This window comes from Pocillopora verrucosa, chromosome 5 (genome assembly GCF_036669915.1).
Source record: "Pocillopora verrucosa isolate sample1 chromosome 5, ASM3666991v2, whole genome shotgun sequence".
In the NCBI taxonomy this organism is placed as follows: Eukaryota; Metazoa; Cnidaria; class Anthozoa; order Scleractinia; family Pocilloporidae; genus Pocillopora; species Pocillopora verrucosa.
In genome coordinates this window covers 26,291,875-26,310,346 of record NC_089316.1, presented here as the reverse complement: position 1 = coordinate 26,310,346, position 18,472 = coordinate 26,291,875, and the positions used below count along the sequence as shown (strand labels likewise).

The window sequence follows — 18,472 nt, the reverse complement described above, 5'->3', positions numbered from 1 at the left end:
GTCCCTTTTAATCTCCTTAACCTCTAAGGGTGACTAGAATCTAAGTTCTCCTTACATTATCATCCCTGAATCACTCATCAAGGTCATGAGAATAAAAGAAATGATCACCAACTAAAGAAGCTCTTGATCATTAAACAAATTCTCCTTGTCAGCACCTAAGGAAATGTATAGAGAACAGTATGGAGAATATGCATACTGATTAATGTCAGTGTGTAATGGTTTAAAAGGCAGTTGTGCCTCAGTAACACTTAAGATGTTGGGAACATGGGAATAGTTTGTAAATCACTCACCTCCAGCCAGTAATGAACAAACTTTTCTAGGCATGTGCTATCACACTGGTAAACCGATAGAAAGCCCTGTCTATTGCTCAATGAATTGTTTCCTGTGCAGTTTCTTTCCTCAGGACTGGCTCAGAGAGGAAAAGATGATGAAGAATTTGATGGATTTTTAATCAAGGACATAAAGAAGGAAATATCAAGGGCAAAGAGACTGGTTAGTGGCTTAGATGAAATTTTTAATGTGCCTTTAAGCCTGGATCTCACTTATGACAGAGTTGGGGTTGGATTGGTTATCAGAACCACACAAGCATACGATCTAGAGAAAATCAAACCAATAGAATCAGAAAAAAATATAGATGTTGCTTACGGTACAACTTTGTTGCCCAAAATGTAGTGAAAACTGGATTGTTGGAGTGGGGAGTAGAAGACTGTTTTCAGCAGGATGGAAAACTGGAATTTCAATTGAATGTCATTTTCACTTCTGTTTGTAACTCCCATGATGTAGTTTTCCCTGAATCATAGGAGTCAGAGACAAGTGAAATTGGAAGAAAATGATATGATGTAGTAAAAATTGAAAATCACAATTGTAAGCAGAGTTATAAACTGAACAGAATTAAAATCAAAAGAGGTAGGGCAGTTTCATTTTCTTCTGATTTGTCTTAACCCTTTCACTCCCAAGATCTAATTAGTAGTTCTCCAAAATCCAAAATGCTAAAAACAGTCCTGGTCACTTATTTGTAAGATACAGACACTCAAGTCTCCATCCTAAGCCACTGAACTGTTTTGTTGATAGCCTTGATTTTCAATTAAAGATACAGAATAACACACATCTAATGATTAATTTTTTTAGTTTCTCTCATAATGCAGTTGTTTGACCCTTTAACTCCCTAGAGTGATCAAGATAGAATTTCTCCTTACAATATCTACAAAATATCAAGAAGAGAAGTGATGAGAATAACAAAAAACATCAATTAGGGGATTATTGGTTGATTCAAAACCAATTTTTTCAAACTCAAATGATAAGAATTGTAAGGAGTGAATTTATGAATTTTTGAATGTTTAAGTGAAAGGGATGTGCAATGTTTTTTAGCTGCTCACTGAACTTATTTCCATCTGTCACTGGTGCAGCTGAAGTATTTGATTTGAGCCTGTACCTGTGAGATTGACCACTGACCAGAAGAGCCTGCTGAGCTGCTCGTGATGAATTATCTTATATTTTCCAATAACTATATTAATAATTAAAGACCATAAAGACAATTATTGTCTTTATGGTATTGTTTAGTTTGGCTCATTTCTTTGCAGAGATGCAGTTTCTGCAGGAAGCTGGGTGCCTCTATTGGCTGTTGTGAGGGAGGATGCCGTGAAACTTTCCACTATAAATGTGGAAAAGAGAACGGAGCTCTGTTTCAGTTTTTTGATACCTTCAAGTGAGTTGATTTTCAGTGGTAATAACCTTCTTTTGCTTTGCACTTGGGCCATAAATCCAAGCGGAAAATACCCAGTCCATGACTTACAATACAGAATTTTAATTGGGTTAGTAAAAGGTTTTTAACCCTTAAACTCCTAGAGGTGATTAACAAGTAACTTCTCTCTACAATATCCTTTTACTATCCACCAAACAGGTAATGAGAATACTCAAATGTATCAGGTTGAAGTTGTTCTCTTGATCTAACACAAAATTCTTGTAACTTATTCACATGGAAATAGAGGAGAGTGGAGAGAATTAACAGTCAGATCTTGAGAATGGAAGGGTTAAACATGTAATTGTTGCTTGTGATTTCAGTAAAATAGCTTAACTTTTTGAAAGAGACTCTGCATCAGAAAGGCCAAAATTTGATGAACACTGTCAGTGGCATTTAATGGATATGTTCATGATATTAATAATGACTGTCTTGAAAGGTCACCTCATCCTTAGGAGATTTTTAGGCTAGTCCTGTCTGAAAAATCTAGGACTCGAAAAAAAAAAAAGTGAAAAACAACTTAAGACTTTTAAGAATAACTACACCAAGGTTAATCCTTTTAACTCCCAAGATCAAATTATTAATTCTCCTCTCAAGCTGCTACACATTTCCTTGTAAATTAGTAAAGAGAACATGGTGTTAGATCAAGATAACAAATTCTACCTGATAAGTTTGGATATTCTCATTACCTGTTTGCTGGATAATGTAAGGATATTATTGGGAGAAGTTTCATGTTGATCACTTCTGGGAGTTAAAAGGTTAATAAAACAGAGCTACCAAAAAACTGCAAAGTCTCAGTTTCCTGACTTAAATTACACTAGAATTCTTAAGATAGCATTTTTGAGATGGCAAATAGTTTCACTGGTCCTGATTATTAATGGAATCTTGTTCCATTCAGTAAATAACAAATTAAATGAGTGTGACTGGCCCTTACTGCCACAAGATCTAACACGATTTGTTTGATAACAGTGGACTAAGGAGCCAGAACTGAAAAGATAATTTTGATGATTGTTGTGAATGTTGATTACGAAATGTAGCATCAATAATAATATTTACCATATTTTGTCCCTTTGTGTTACACCACAGTTCTTTTTGTCGGCATCATCGCCCAACCCAGGATGTGGCATTAAAAAGAAACCAAACCTGTCCAATCTGTTTGTGTGAAATAGAACAGAAGAATAAGTCACCTGTTTATGATATTCCCCTTGTTACACCTTGCTGTAGAAGGACATGGTTTCACAACAAATGTCTTCAGGTACAGAAAAATCCTTTTTTTTCCAATTTTTTTTCCAATTTATAATTTTCACAACTTATTGCCAAACTCCACATTTTTGTCAATTTGTTGTTGTTTTTTATTTTGCATATCGTTGATCGACAAGGCCACCAAACAATAACTCTGATTTTCAAATGATCCTGGCAGAATTACTCATTAGAAAAAAATCTATCTGTATATGAATAACTGTAACTTGCTACAGAAGCTAGATGCGATGAAAGTTCAGATTGTCACCAAGGAAAAAACACAATCATATAAGTATTTAACCATTTTACCACCCTGGGATACATCTGCAACTTAAAACCTTTAAATTCAAATGGAGTAATAATATGCTAAGACTGGGAAAGACTGGGACTGGGAAAACGTTTGGTTCATTTTATGATCATAATTATTATAGCTTTTCAATATTTTTCCTGTAGAAACATGCAAAGTCAAGTGGGTTGTATTACTCCCGTTGCCCAGTTTGCAATAATTTGGAAGAATTTCAAGAAGAAATGAAGTGAATGGGAATTTTCATACCTGATCAGTAAGTTTTAGTTAACCTGTTTAGCAACCCTTTCCCTCCCAAGATCTCATTAGTAATTCTCCAAAAAGACTGTCAAACAATTCCTATGATTTTAGTGCTGAGAATTTGTGTTTGGATCAACTAATAATCTCCTAATTGACATTTCTCTTTATTCTCATCACTTGTTTGCTTGATATTGTATGGATGGTGTGAGGAGAAATTCTGTCCTGGTCACTCATGGGAGTTAAAGGGTTAACTCTCATGGGTGACTGAGACAGAATATTGCTTTATAACATCAATACAATATCAAGCAGACAAGAGATGAGAATAAAGAAAAATATTAATTTAAGGAGCATTAGTTGATCTAATACCAAATTCTTCAAGACAACATCAACAGAATTGTATGACATACACTAAAGAGAATTACTACTGAGATCTTGGTAGTGGAAGGGTTGAAATGATCTCAGATTAATTTCATGTCAGAGAAGTGAATGTTCACATAATATATTAAAGGACAGAATGGATTATTTTATGTAAAAGATTCCAAATGCATAGAAAATGAGTAAGCCCTCCTTTTTGATGATGTAGGGGAAAAAATGGTGATTGTGTGCTACAGGAATCTTTGGTTATAGTCTACCAAATTCATAGATTGTGGGTATTAGTCCCTGAAAATCTGCTATTAGTGTTAGAAAACTGACAAAGGATATTTTTGTAAAATTCTTTGCAGGGATGCTAGTTGGGAAACAGAAGATGCCTTTGTTGACCTTCTTTTTCAGTACAGTCGCTGTGATGCAAAGAACTGTGTCTGTCCCAATGGCAGAGAGTATAAGGAAACATCTGGGTATAAAACACTAAAATTCTCTTGTTTTTAGTGGTGTATTATACATTGAAAATTCTACTTTGATTTAAAACTTTCATTGAAAATAGTGCAGTCAAGAGCCATTGGATTAGTCTATTAGCAATCAATGACAGTACCTAAGCAACTGGACACCTACCTCCCATAACCTATCTATAACCCTAAATAGTTATCAGTTGACTGTTATTGGGGTAGGGGAGGGGTAGGTGGCCAGTTGCTCAGATACCAACATTGATCCATGTAAAGCTAAAGCAGTGGAATTTTGGGAAACCTTTTGTATTTTACATTATATCAGTATTCCAAGCTCAAGGTATTTCAAACATACCATTTGGCACCTTAAAAAAAAAACAGAAAACAACCTTCAGAGATGAAATTTAGTCAACAGAGGAAAAAAAAAAGTGATGGAACTATGGGAACACTTTGTGTAATATTGTATGGTTGAAAAATGGCTGAGCACACTACAAACCTTTGAAGTAAGCAATGTGGTTGTTTGATGTTAAAGGTTCATCAGTTTACTTCAACTTAAGATCAGTAACATGCAATGTTAGAGCCTGCTTCTTTTCCACAAAACACAGGTCACCAATTGGGCAACTTTCACTGTAAATTTAGTTGCCAAAATTGTTTTAAACTTGTGGTTGCCATGGAAATGTTTTTTGCTTGGAGGGCTCAATACATCTACAGTATTGCTGCTCTAATTTCAGAAAATGGCGCCTGCGTTTGTGTGACACCTGTGGCCAAACTGGCACCCATCTGAAGTGTCAACGCTGGAAGAAATCCCCCGGAGAATGGCATTGTCATGTATGTGGACATAGTGAGCCTCAATTGAGTACACGGCAAAGACAAATAGGGGATCATTCCATGAACTATTTAAGCCATGACGATGATGATGATGCATGGGAATCACCAACAGAAGACTGTGAAGTCAATGTGTGTTCAGTGTCAGATGATGAACCTCCTCTTGCTGAGATCAGAAATGAGTTAAACTGCAGAAGAGAGACACCTTTACCTGAAGATACTGTTGTGAAGAAGCCTAACATGGGATCATCTCCTATGAGGAAACGTCTCAGAATTTCCCTTCAAAGATCAGATGATGAAGATGAAACAATTGAACAAAAAGGAGAACGTACAATAGAACTTCAAGAAACTCCTGACTTTAGTGGCCTTCACCTTGGTGACAGTTCATCATCGATGACATCTAGTGTTCTTCTTACTCTCTCTGGTCTTATCACAGGGTCAGCGAGGGAAAATCTTCAAAATGAATTTGAACTAATTGGTAAAGAATCTATAGAATCTGATTGTTCATCAGATGCAAGTGTTGAGTTTGTTAAGGCAGTGAAAACAGATAAGGAACATTTTGACAGTGAAGCTAATGTGGACAGATCAGCACCAGTTCTCCCTAACACAAGATCTGCACAATGTGGTAAGGTGCCGAGAAGAGCATGTTTCCGAGAAGTAAAACAGGATTTGTCCTCAACAACATCAAAAGCAGTTATGGATTTTGTGGAAGCAGAATCTTGCATCATTTCTGTGAGGACTGAAGGAAGAGAGTCCACATCAGTTGTGAATTTTTCAGTTGCAGAGAACAAGGAGGATAGTGATGAAGATTCCTGTTGCATCACTAAAGTAGTGAGAAAGTTGTGTCCTTTTGGAAATGACAAATGTGGGCTGAAATGTGACCTTGATTGCTGTAATTCTGTAGTGCGCCACATTTATCAGTCTCCATCACCATCAGCAGTGTCAATGGGTTCATATGTGCACAAAGACTTACAAAGTAAGACATTTGATAGTTCCAGTACTTGTGGTAGTACAAGTCATGTCAAAGGGAACAAAGGCAAACCTGTGGATAAAAACAAACTCTTTGATACAACAACCACAGAGGCAGTTGAGGAAGACAGGGCTAGTTTTATCTCTGTCGGCACCAATACCTTGCCTTTCAAACCATGTGTGAAGAAAGATTCTCTTCACAAGGTAGCCCCAGATGCTGCAACTACTCAAAGGAAAAGAATTAAATTGAGCACCAAGAAGTCTAGCAAGCGTCTGAAAAGATTTGCTGCTGTCCAGGATGAAAAAGTAGCTTTGAGTCACAAATGCTAACACAGACATCTAAAACAATTTACTAGTAGTAATTTTATTGTATAGTCAGAGGAGTTTGTGTGGTAATGGTGGCACATTTGAGAATGAAGTCCCTGTTGCATTTCCTTTTTAACCCTTAACTCCCACGAGTGACTAAGACAGAATTTCTCCTAACAATATCAATAGAATATCAAGCAGACTTGTGATGAGAATAAAGGAAAATATCAATTAGGGGATTATTAGGTGATCCTATTCCAAATTCTCTGAACTAACATCATAAGAATTCTACCACAGACAGTGAGGAGAATGACTTGTTAGATCTCATGAGTAAATGGGTTTACATTTTCACACCTAGAAGTGACCAATTTTTAAGCAGAAAGGGGACTAGAAGAAAGACAAATATCAACTCTGGGGTATTGCTTGATTTAAAACCAAATTCTCAGAGCTAAAATCAGCTCAGATGTAGGACAGATAGTAGGGAGAATTGATATTTGAGATCTTCAGAGAGATATGGTGAACAGTTGATTTGATCGGACGATAGGACAAACACAAGGTTCCTGGGTCTTCAAACAAATTGGATCCTTGTGAGAAGTCGGAGGTCCAAATCACTAGCCAAGTTCAATAGGAGGAACATTGCTATGGGTAGAATTAAACACCCTTTACACCCTAACATCAGTATGCGTATTCTCCATACTGTTCTCTATACATTTCTTAAGGTGCTAACAAGGAGAATTTGTTTAACAATCGAAGCTTCTTTGGTTGGTGATCATTTTCTTTATTCTCTTCATCTTAACAGATGATTGAGCAGTATTTTTGCAAGGAGAAATTAGATGCTAGTCACTCTTACAGTTTAACCTTTAAAGACCAAGACAGAAATTCTCCTTACAATAGAGAATTTGTTTAACTATTGAAGCTTCTTTGGATGGTGATCATTTTCTTAATTCTCATGATCTTGATGGATGATTCACCAGTATTACTCTAAGGAGAAATTAGATGCTGGTCACTCTTCTGGTTTTAAAGCATCAACGGGAACTGTTGTAGGGACTTGTCTCACTGGGAGTGCCAATTTAAACTCGGATAATTTGTTCCCCTATTATAGAAGAATTTTTAACTTACCAAGTACTTTAAAACAACTGTCTATGGAGTTATGTGTTTACTCCTCAACTAAAACTTCTCTTTTTCACTCTGTGTAGAATTCTTAATCAATAGTGGGGCCACTTTTATAGGGAGTTGCCATATGTGTGGTGTTTAACGTTCACAGTTGTTGTACTGCATTTTACTCTGAAATATTTTTATTGGTTATTATGTAGAATTAAAGAAGCAATGATCATACAAACAATTGTGCATTTGTTGGTAAGGCAACGGGTAATACAAAATCTCATAGGGCCAGCCAATCAACCCCTCCCCCCCAGAAATTTTAAACCCTACAACTTCTCCTTATGACATCCAGGCATTATCCAGAAAACAGGAAATGAGAATACTCAAACTTATCAGGTAGAATTTGTTATCTTGATCTAACACCAAATTCTCATAACTTCTTTACAAGGATATGTGTCTTACAATTGAGGCCAAATGTATTTCAACACAAAGTTGAATTTGGTTTACAAAATTTATTATGAAAAAAATAAATATGTACATAAATTACATTAATATTTACAACAAATGCAGAAACCTCCCTGAGTCAAATTGTTTAAACCTACAAAAAGGCCTTGCTTAGGGTCTGTCTGAAAGCAATGTGATCTGATTTATAATGTGGTTTCATATCTTTTTTTGATATTTTGCCAGAAAAGCGAAACTACTTGAACCGGTTCGCTTTAATCAAAAAAAAAATTATAGAAAACACGAGAAATTAAAAAAAAGAAAACCTGGTTTACTACCAGGTAAACTGTGGTGTATTCATTAATCTAATCCGCTTAAAATCTCACACAAAACTCCAAGCGATCAAAACATACAGAAGCATGAAGAGAATTTAGGATCGAAACTAACCAATCATAAAATGAAAAAGTTTCCTGAGAGGTCCGAGGCTTGATTGTTTTCTCTGCAGGAAGCTTTGTGTTTTTTACTTCGATGTTATTGGTTCCTGTATAAAAAAAAAAAAATTTGACATCCTTTGTTCTCAATAAACATGTTCATTGGTTCATTTTTCTTCATTTCGATCCGGTTCAAATAATCTCGCTGCTCTGAGCGCTTCACAGAGTAAGTTTGCTTTCATTCACGATTTGAGTTGTTGGGCTGTAATTATCACTGAGCTGGTTACCTCACAGTTATTTTGAATAGTAAGTGGTTCTAATAATTTCTTTTTAGTTTTCAATTGGAATTGCTGAGGCCTAAATTATTAGCTCACACTCAGACTGACTATTGCGTAGTAAATTACGTGCCTTTTGCTTACCTGCTTCTGTGATGTTATTTAAGAAGAGGTTTAACATGCGTAGCTGACAGTTGTTGTTGTTGATGGCTTCAGCCAAGTGCTGTGCTCCAATGTCTGAGATTTTATTGTCGAAGAGGTCTAACGTGCGAAGCTGACAGTTGTTGTTGTTGATGGCTTCAGCCAAGTGCTGTGCTCCAATGTCTGAGATTTTATTGAATGAGAGGTCTAACATGCGTAGCTGACAGTTGTTGTTGTTGATGGCTTCATCTAAATACTTTGCTGCTTCATCTGTCAATTGATTATATGTGAGGTGTAACCAGCTCAGTTGAGATTCCTTACATTTTAACAACTTACAAATCTCCAAACAACCTAATGGACCAATGTTATTGCCACTCAAATGTAAATGTGAAATTTGTTGAACATTAATTACCTTTACTAACGAAGAGCAATCAACAGCTGTGAGGTCACAATTAATAAAATTTACACAATTAAAGTTAATTTGTTGAAGTTTTCTCTGTGCTTCTGACTTCATTCTACTATTTTCGTTTAAACATTTCATTAATGTCACTGCTAAATATCGTTCGTCTATAGTCGGCCAGCAGGTCACTTTCGTTTTCTCTTCATTCTCTGTCCACTGTACGTTGTAGCGTTCGTCTTCTTTTTCTTCAGTTTTCACAGGAAGAAGGTCTGTGATAATTTCGCTTGGTAGGGTTTTTTTATTCTCCATTAATCCTGCTACAAACTGAAAAACCAGCTGCCATTTGCCTTCCTTAATGTTCATTTGAACAAAGGTTTTTAATTCTGTTTCACTCATGTTAGTTAGGTGCTTCGCAGCGAAAAACTCCTGCATTGTGAGATGAATAAAACAGAACTGTCCTTCGCTACTAAACGAGTCAACTTCACGGTCGGGTAAGCGGTGAAATAGAGCGCTGTCCTCCATTCCGCGTACTTCGTTTGCTCCAAAGATCAGCCTTCCTTCTTTAATTCCTTCAAATGCCAATTTTTCTAGTTTCTCCAATTTTTTTTCTTCTTCGCGGGGCAATTCATCTGATTCAAAGTCTTCGTCAGTGAAATGTTCATTGCGAAATTCTTCGTTGTGTCTCAAGTAGAAAATTTTCACGGCTCTCTTGTATATGCCTGTTAAACTTGTTGGTAGGTTAAGACCTCTAGGAGCATGGAACTTCACCATTTTAAAGAGACTTGAGCAAATGATGAAGCAGCTCGCAGGAATGTAACAAAGAGATAAGATATTGATGTTGCTGGTGATGTGACGCTTTACTGTGTCGCCTGCTTCCTTGTCTTCTTCAGCAAATCTGGTTACGTATTCTTCGACTTGTTCGGATGAGAAGCCAAGGATTTCGAACATTTTGTCAAAAGGAATACTTTTGATGCATGAAAGAGCTGTAGGTCTTGTAGTAGTTAGAACGGCTGCTCCATTAAGAAGTTTTCCAGTCGTTAGTTTGGCATAAAGCGCCGAGAGGGGCATCTTCTCGTCTACGCTGTTTTTGAATTGAGGTTTATTATTTTCTGTGCCGATCTTTGAGTTATCTTTGAATTCATCAATTCCATCGAAAATAAGGAGAACTTGCTGCGGGTTTTTTAGGATGTAATTCCAGACTTTCTCATCCAGCTCGTTCCTGGGTGAGTATGTGGAGCGGGTCAGTAGCTCTCGAAGGCTAAGGTCGGTTGCAGCGTTGAATGTTCTAAATTTGACGAAGAAAGCAACTTTAAAGTGGATTTTGTTTTTGAGTGTTTTATGGAATACTTTGTTAGATGCCCAGTCTCTGAGAATTTTTGTACAACAAAGAGTCTTTCCGATTCCGGGACGACCGACGATCAAAATGTTCTTGTTTTCGTGATTAAGAATGTCCTCTGGCCCTCTCGGTGTTTCGTTTTTCACACCCGACCTGGCGTAGATTTGCAAATTCTTCCGTCTGTCTTCAGTAAAGTCATAATCAGCCATGTTAGGTACAACAACAAGGTTTGTGTAAATTTGATCCAGAGTCAAATGTTTGGGTGGGTGTCCTTTGCCAAGAGGACTTGGAAAAAGCGACTGAAGTTGTGGGGGTCGATAAGTGTCATCCATAATCATTTTCTTTGTATTCTGGATGAATTCCTGAAGCGGTAATGCTTCTTGCTGTTGAGATTCTTCGGGAGGATTCAGATGAGACGTTTGAAACCTTGAGTTTTGCATAAATTCCCTTTCTTTGCATGCCCTAAAAAAAATGTAGCCAATTTCAATCAGAATGCCAACGACAAAAATTAAATTCACCACAAGGACAGCGTCCATCCAGGAGCTTTTCTTTACCGCTCGTCGATTATAACAGTCGTGTGAAGTAGAGTGTTGGGCGTTGTCAGATGAATTCCCCGGCTGAGTGGTTCCATCGGTGGTTAAATAACAGTGAAACTTTGAGGAAAACTTCAAAGGATAAAACAACTGAGTTTGTAGGATGATGAAAACAACTCCTAAAACAAGCCTTGTGGATAGTTGACAGCAGTAAGCGATAAAAAGCTTCTTTCCCGTTGGTAATGCGCTCTCTTGATCTTGCGACTGTCTCTCTGGATCACCGTTGCGAATGCTTCGCGACAGTCGATTGACTGTAGGTCTTACCATTCGGGAGTAGATAACACATACAAATATAATAAGGACGAAATTCATGATTACGAAGCCATAGACAGGCAAAGCGAATTTGTTGTATTGCTCCTGGTATTTCCCGTAACATTCTCCCTGCACGAGGTCGATGTTTTGACTTTTCGCTGCGCCACAGCGGAAATCAAACCTGGGTTCGCTGTTTTCCATGTCGGCGAATATAGCAAGGAAGATGACACCAATCAGGATCCAGAAAACCACTGCTACATATTGAATTTTGCCGAAAGTTTTTGGCGCCAAATGATCTAATAGTTTATCCACAGGCATTTCTAGTTTTTCTGTAACTTTCGTTTGAAGACTGATTTCTCCGAATTAATGAATTGCTATTTTGATCATATTATATTTAATGAGATACAGAACTTTCGTTTCATTGGCTCTTTGAAAACTTTCAATTGTCAATGCAAGGTTTACTTGTTTACATAAGAAACAAAAATCAGACCACTAAATTAAGACGGAGACAGATATGTGTTATTTCAGAAGATGCGCTTGACCTCCAATCATCCATTCGCCCCCATGTGCTCTTTTTCACTCTCTTACACTGTGGACTTCAATTAATTTTCAGCGCGGTTATTTTGCAGCTTAAAGACTGCGAAATTCTAAGCTACCAAGTATCGCTATTTTTTTTGTGGTATTTACTTCGAAAGAGATTTGTATTTCTTGCTTAGAAGCTTAAACACCTGGGTGTGATGCAGGTCAGTGACTTCTTTCTTTAACGCCAGTGGGAGACGTGATGAAAGAAACAATTAGTCTGTTGACTCTCTAAGATTAGATAACGTAATGATGAGGCAAGAATTTCCGCCTCAAGCTAAACTTTAAATCGTCAAATATCCGCTTTAAAACGAGTCCGCAAAACTAGTCCATACTGGCTATGACCTGCCTAGATTGGTAACAACAGAAACCAAAACTATAAAAAATTATTTTTGCCGTTTTATTTCGTTGTAGCTCTTCACTTCGCGTTGCCAAAAATTCCGTGGCATGTGAAGAGCACGCGGTGCCAAATCCCTTTGGCTGGACGTGATCAGTTGTGCAAGGGGTTAGGAGGGCACTGTAATTAACTGATAGATTTGGCACCAGATTGATGCTTGGCGGGAAGATCAGAGAGCTTTAAGACAAATATCGTGACAATAGCGAAGGGTGCTAATGACGTCAAGAAATTTTTAATTTCTCCCTCGTGACTCAGACAAACACTGTTCGATTCTTACTGAGTGTGACAAGTAATACGTAAACGGATGGAGGGCAGTTCGCTTCAATCTTTTGCGGTTTTGATGGCTAGACAATGTTGTTAGAAAACCAAACCAAAGAATTTCACGAGACTTTCTGAATGAACAACAAAGCTCTTAATCATAATGCTTCCGATCAACTGAATTAACCTCCGACTGCGTTAGCCAAAACAAAAACTTCCATGTGGGTCCAAAGGAAAGTCAGAAGACAAAGTGAACATGTCCACTTAAGTTGGACAAGGCCACAAAAGTGATTCAAAACAAAAACAAACGGCTGCTTTCCATCAAGGTTGGAAATAGGCCTTTAGGTACACGGGCAGACCACCTTTGGGGTGTGTTCAGGAGCTCCTGGTGTGATGACCTACTTTTTCAAAAACTCATGCATCGGTTTTCATCAGGGTTCCAAACACGAGAAAACTGTTGAAACCACGAGGCCGCAGGCTGAGTGTTTTTATTGTTTTACTGTTTTCGAATAGCTTCTCAATCGCGCCCCAAGAATAAAAGAAAATGGAAAATTGACGAATTTTTCACACGTCGGCAAGTTTGTTGTTATGAAAAATTGTATTGTTATAGTGATTTGTCTTTTCAGACACAGAGGGTATTGGTGAAATTGGTAATTCGAAGAGTTCTTTTAATCATTTTATGGCCTCTGCCTACTTTAAGAACTGTAAAATAAATAGAGAATGATGTGGGTTTTTTTTCGTCCCTCAATGTACGAGGTCTGTATACACTGAATCAAGAATTTCAAAAATCAAACAATAAAAGAAGCACTTTTTGGAGTACTATTGCAAATGGCCTTTTAAAAATAACACATCAAATGAAAGCAATCATTTCCCCTTAGTTAATCCTGACCCCAAGAGGGAGCAGCATCTAATTTCTCCTTAAAATATCACCCCTGGTCACAATCCAAACAAGTTCTTGATTGTTGAACAAATTCTCCTTGTCAGCACCTCAGGAAATGTATGAGAATAGTATGGAGAATATGCGTACTGATGTTAGTGTGTAAAGGGTTAATGCATCAACACACACAACAGCCAGTTTGCAATGAATCATGGGATGAGATTCGCAATCATGAAAATAAACAAAAGGCTTCTACTTTAACACTTTAACTGCCATGAGTGACCAAGACAGAATTTCTCCTTACAACATCAATACAATATCAACCAGATAAGTGATGAGAATAAAGAAAAATATGAATTTGGGGATAATTAGTTGATCCAATACTAAATTCTCTGAACTAATATTAAAATAATTTTATGGTTGACAGTAAGGAGAATTACAAATTTGGTCTGGGAGTTAAAGGGTTAAATAAACATACTGTAAAACCTAATAAATACAACACAAACAAAGGAAATGCTTACAGTTCAGTCTTTTAAATTTTACCCGTAAAACATCTCTTTTGACGTAGAAGTCTTCATCTCAGTTAAAATAAATTTAATTTAACCCTTAAACTCCCAAGATCTGATTGTTAATTCTCCTCTCTAGCTGCTACACATTTCCTTGTGAATTAGTTATGATAACTTGGTGCTAGATCAAGATAGCAGCTTCTACCTGACAAATTTGAATATTCTCACTACCTGTTTGCTGAAGAATGTATGGATATTGTTGGGAGAAATTTTATGTTAATCACTTCTGGGAGTTAAAGGGTTAAATATGATGATGTTTTGAAGTTAGCTAGCTTTAATTCATTTTCAATACTTAGCAATTTGTTCATAAATTGATGTGTAAAAGTAATGTGTAAAATCAATTTTAATCCAAGTAGTCATCAAACGAACCCTTACAGCCTTTCCCCTGTAAAAACTGCTTTGCTCCCTCAATGGAATCCTTCATGATTTGCAGTTTCACTCCTTTGGAGTATTCATATGTCAGAGCATCGTAAAAGGAATCTGCATTGAATGTGGCATAGAAAACAGATTTGCGGTCTGCACACAGTGCCCCTTTTGGAAAGCGAACCAACATTTTTGCAAGTTTGAGAGCTTCTTTGACTGTTTTTCCTTTAGGAACAACTCTGTTAGCAAGGCCAATGCTAAGAGCTTCTGTTGCATGTACAGCACGGCCTGTCATGATCAGGTCTAACGCGCGTGAAAGACCAACAATGTATGGTAACCGCACTGTACCTCCATCCACTGTAGGCACACCTTTGTACAATTATAATATCATATGTTAATAATGCTGTTTCGTCAAAGCAAAAAGGTACAGTCTGTACTCAAACCTCTTCACTCACCCAACCAGAGCTAATTATTGTGGTTGCATGAAGTAACTACAGTATCACTACTTCCCCCTAGATGGCAATATCACTACTGCCTTAAACAGCCGCACATTGCCACTGTACTAAGCCCTTTTGCCACAATTATAGAAGATTTTTTCTTTCAAAGTATGCTTTTATTACCAAATCTTCTGTTGAACATTCCCATGACTGCATCTTCTGCAACAACTCTGAGATCGCACATCAGTGCCAACTCCATTCCTCCTGCAACTGCATGTCCCTCAATGGCACCAATCACTGGTTTAGTGAGTTTCAATCGAGTTGGGCCCTGGACAGAGAGTAAAAACATCTATATATTATCAGTGTGCGAGATCCCTTGTAGACCTCTCACCAGCTTGCATTGTTCAACACCTCATACTTTCCTTGTATTTGAAGAAATATTTGTGCCAAATCCCCAATATTAAGGGCCTGTTTCTTTGCCATGACAAAAAAGGACAGGGATTTTAATTAAAAGCTACTCGTGTCACCTTGGGTGATCATGCATCTCACCAATCAGTAATCATGGAAAAAAAATCATTTTTCAAGTTATTTGATCTGTTTTCACAGATTTTTACCACAACACTATGTGGTATGTTTTCAATTATTTTCAACTCAATGGAATCAAAAAAGTTCCTATTGTGTTTTAAATAATTCTTCAGATCTTGCTCTCAAGGTGGACCTCTGAGTTAAAACAAAGAATGGGGAGTTGAGGAAAGGAGATGCAGAATGGAAAACAAGGAATGGGAATTGGAGAATGGGAAATCAAGAATGGGAAAAGGAGAATGAATGACCCTCCTGTGATAAAATACCACAGTCCAGTTGTTCAAAGAGCTGATAATACTATCCATATTGTACTCCTTTCTCTTTGGGAATTCTCTCTGTGTTTATATTGGCATCCAATTTTACTCACAAATTAGCATTGTTAATCAGGATAACATGATTTTAAGGGTTTTTTAACGGCAATATTTCATGGCTAAATTGTTCAGCAAAGCTATTCCCTTGAAATAGTCACCGGATGAAAAAAGGAGAACAGGAAAATATCCGAAATATTCCAATATGAAAGAGTTCTTTTTCTTCCACATCGCCGCGCTTCCATCATAACCCCTACTACTGCACCAGTGGACAAACGATCAATGAATGCAATACAAAACAAACTAGAAAAAAAAAACAGAACGAAACAGAAGCCTCCCATTTAAAAAAATTGAGTGTAATAGAATTCTATAGATAGCAAAAAAGATGCCAAGTTTTCGCATAATTTCAAATAATTTTTGTATTTCGTATTTTCAGTGTCTGTCATAAACGTAAACATTGTAACGCACCATGGGACCGTCTCCTTCTCCAGGGGGGGTGAGCCATCTCAGGAACTCATCAGGACCCCTGGTAGATAGATATTCTAGATCATATCCTGCACAAAACGTATCTCCTTTCCCATACAACACAGCCACTGAACTTTCATGGTCGATCTCGAAATGTCTGAACGCGTCTGCGAGCTCTTTCGCGGTCTCTGCATCAACCGCGTTGCGCTTCTCGGGTCGTGCAATCGATACAAGGAAGATCTCTCCATCTTGTTCAGTCTCGACAAGACTGCTGTTAAACCTTCTGGCTGCAGCTATCAGAGAAGGAATTTTAAGTACGCGCTGTCGAAGAAGAAGCGTGAGTGTCATTTTCCTGATCAAACCCAGGAATCCGGAGTTAAACCTGGGACGGGAAAGTTTCTAGAGCAACTGTAAACCAATCAGATTGTTCCATTTTGAGTCTTCGAGAAAACATGGCGGTGTGTCATCACTTGCATCGAGCCAATTTTCTTCAAATGCGTAGAGATCCTCCTGCAACATATTTTTCCTCGCGAAAACGAATGATGACAAGTCAATAAAATGAGGGGTTCCAGAGAAGAAAAAGCAGATTCAGCCTCTTCGGGTGAAGATGAGGAATCATTGAGAGAATTGGTGAGTTTTGACAAAGTTTAAACACTGAAGACTCCTGTTTGGGAAATTTGTGAACTTTTCTCGCAGATGCGGCAAGGTCTTATGGCTAATTCTCGTTAGGGTTGCGTTCTATTTTAATACTTGTTTTGGGTTTTTCTTGAGTGATGCTTTGTGTTGTTTTGATCGATATAGATTAATAAACATCGCAAACAACAGTTGTTTACGAATCTGCGGATAGCTCTGCATCAATCTTTAAACATCTTGTTCCACACAACTGAGCCCTGACCTATTATAATCACAATAATATATCCAGATGTTTCCTTTTTAAACCTTCCTTTGCTCTATTTTCCTGCTGTTCCAAGGTATCGATTGCACTGATCTATTAAATCAGATTTTGCACCTGACATTTTACTATTTTCAAGCTCATTTAAGCAATTAAGCAAAGAGTAAATGCACTTAAATAATGGATCACATAGAAATGTAACTTAGAAAAAATATTCTAATTTATGCACTAATAGTAATACGAGCTGTCACGATTAAAGAAGATGATCAGTTTGTCATTGAAAATTGTCAGCTGGCCACATGATTCGTTTCGTTTTGATAACCTGACATGCAACACCGAAAAATTCTTATAATTTATGTACTAATTAATAATAATTCAAGCTGTCATAATTAAATAAGGTGAACAGTTTTTCATTTAGATGTGCTAGCTAGCCAAGTAGTTTGTCTCAATCATCTAAAATGCGGCATGGAAAAAATTTATGTACTATCAGTAATACAAGCTTTCTTAATCAGGGAGGTGATCAGTTTGTTATTGAGATTTACCAGCTTTGCATTGAGATTTGCCAACCCAGGGGAATATGACATTTTCAGGTTTTCAAAATCACCTGCTGGACTCCTAACATGGCAGGTAGGTCAAACTCTTGACCTGAAATCAGTGGGTAAATGTCAAAATCCCCATCTAAGGAGGACCCTCCCAATCAATTTCCTGCAGGTAGCTTGTCCCCCCCTCCCACCCCAATCCTGGGGCAAACCATTGGTAGGTGCATTTATCTAGCAGTATCAGTCACCAAAAGGAGGTTGAGAGGGGTGAAATGGGAAGGTCCTTTTAGAAGAGAGGAGGGGTCCGCTAGAGGTCTAGCAATTAGTGCCAGACCCCTGATGAGCATCTCCCCCACTCCTCTCAAATCTTCGTTTGGGCAGGAAAAACATGCTTCCTGCAGCACTATTAATAAGGGCTTGCTCACAGGCAAGAAAATGATGAGATGTTGTTTGCTCTGCATATTTTTTTGCTTATGTGATTGGGTATTTTTTGTTTTGTTTTGTTCTTTGGGAAAGAAACAAGCAATTCAGGCAAGCAGTAAAGGAGCAAAAAAGACCAAAAACAAAAGTCAACTTCATGAACTGGTAACTGATTTGATTTTGTTTAGCATCACTGCACTCATGCTATGCACAAATAAAACTAGACCCAAAAATGAAATAAACCTTTACACCCCAATATCAGTGAGCATATTCTCTATACTGTTTTTCATACATTTTTTTGATTTAGCTAATTAGGAGAATTTGTTGAACAATCAAGACTTTCTTTACTTGGAAATCATTTCCTTTATTCTTGTGGC

At 37.4% G+C, this 18,472-nt stretch overlaps 3 protein-coding genes and 1 pseudogene across 5 annotated transcripts in view; 2 read left to right on the top strand and 2 right to left on the bottom strand.

Moving 5' to 3' along the window:
* LOC131775252 (uncharacterized) overlaps window positions 1–6,676 on the top strand; it is a 62,657-nt pseudogene extending 55,981 nt beyond the window's left edge.
* Window positions 6,677–8,035: 1,359 nt separating this feature from the next.
* On the bottom strand, window positions 8,036–11,800 carry LOC136280992 (nucleotide-binding oligomerization domain-containing protein 1-like). Its single transcript, XM_066167085.1, has one exon. It carries the CDS (start codon window positions 11,728–11,730, stop codon window positions 8,773–8,775), a length of 2,958 nt encoding a protein of 985 aa, XP_066023182.1. The 5' UTR covers window positions 11,731–11,800; the 3' UTR covers window positions 8,036–8,772.
* A 1,497-nt stretch (window positions 11,801–13,297) lies between these two features.
* Window positions 13,298–16,652, bottom strand: LOC136280993 (enoyl-CoA hydratase EchA19-like). The gene is made up of 3 exons (XM_066167091.1): window positions 16,248–16,652; window positions 15,073–15,217; window positions 13,298–14,821 (listed from the first exon to the last, which is right to left on the bottom strand). Exons 1-3 carry the CDS (start codon window positions 16,590–16,592, stop codon window positions 14,433–14,435), a joined length of 879 nt encoding a protein of 292 aa, XP_066023188.1. The 5' UTR covers window positions 16,593–16,652; the 3' UTR covers window positions 13,298–14,432.
* Window positions 16,653–16,686: 34 nt separating this feature from the next.
* Window positions 16,687–18,472, top strand: part of LOC131785620 (leucine-rich repeat-containing protein 9) — a 28,584-nt gene continuing 26,798 nt past the window's right edge. The window contains exons 1-2 of one of the 3 annotated variants that reach the window (XM_066167082.1): window positions 16,687–16,874; window positions 18,192–18,260. In XM_066167082.1, the coding sequence (XP_066023179.1) occupies window positions 16,803–16,874; window positions 18,192–18,260 (141 nt within the window). In that variant the 5' untranslated portion in view covers window positions 16,687–16,802. The remainder of the gene's footprint in view (window positions 16,875–18,191; window positions 18,261–18,472) is intronic. The other 2 variants (XM_066167080.1, XM_066167081.1) reach the window with 2 other exon arrangements.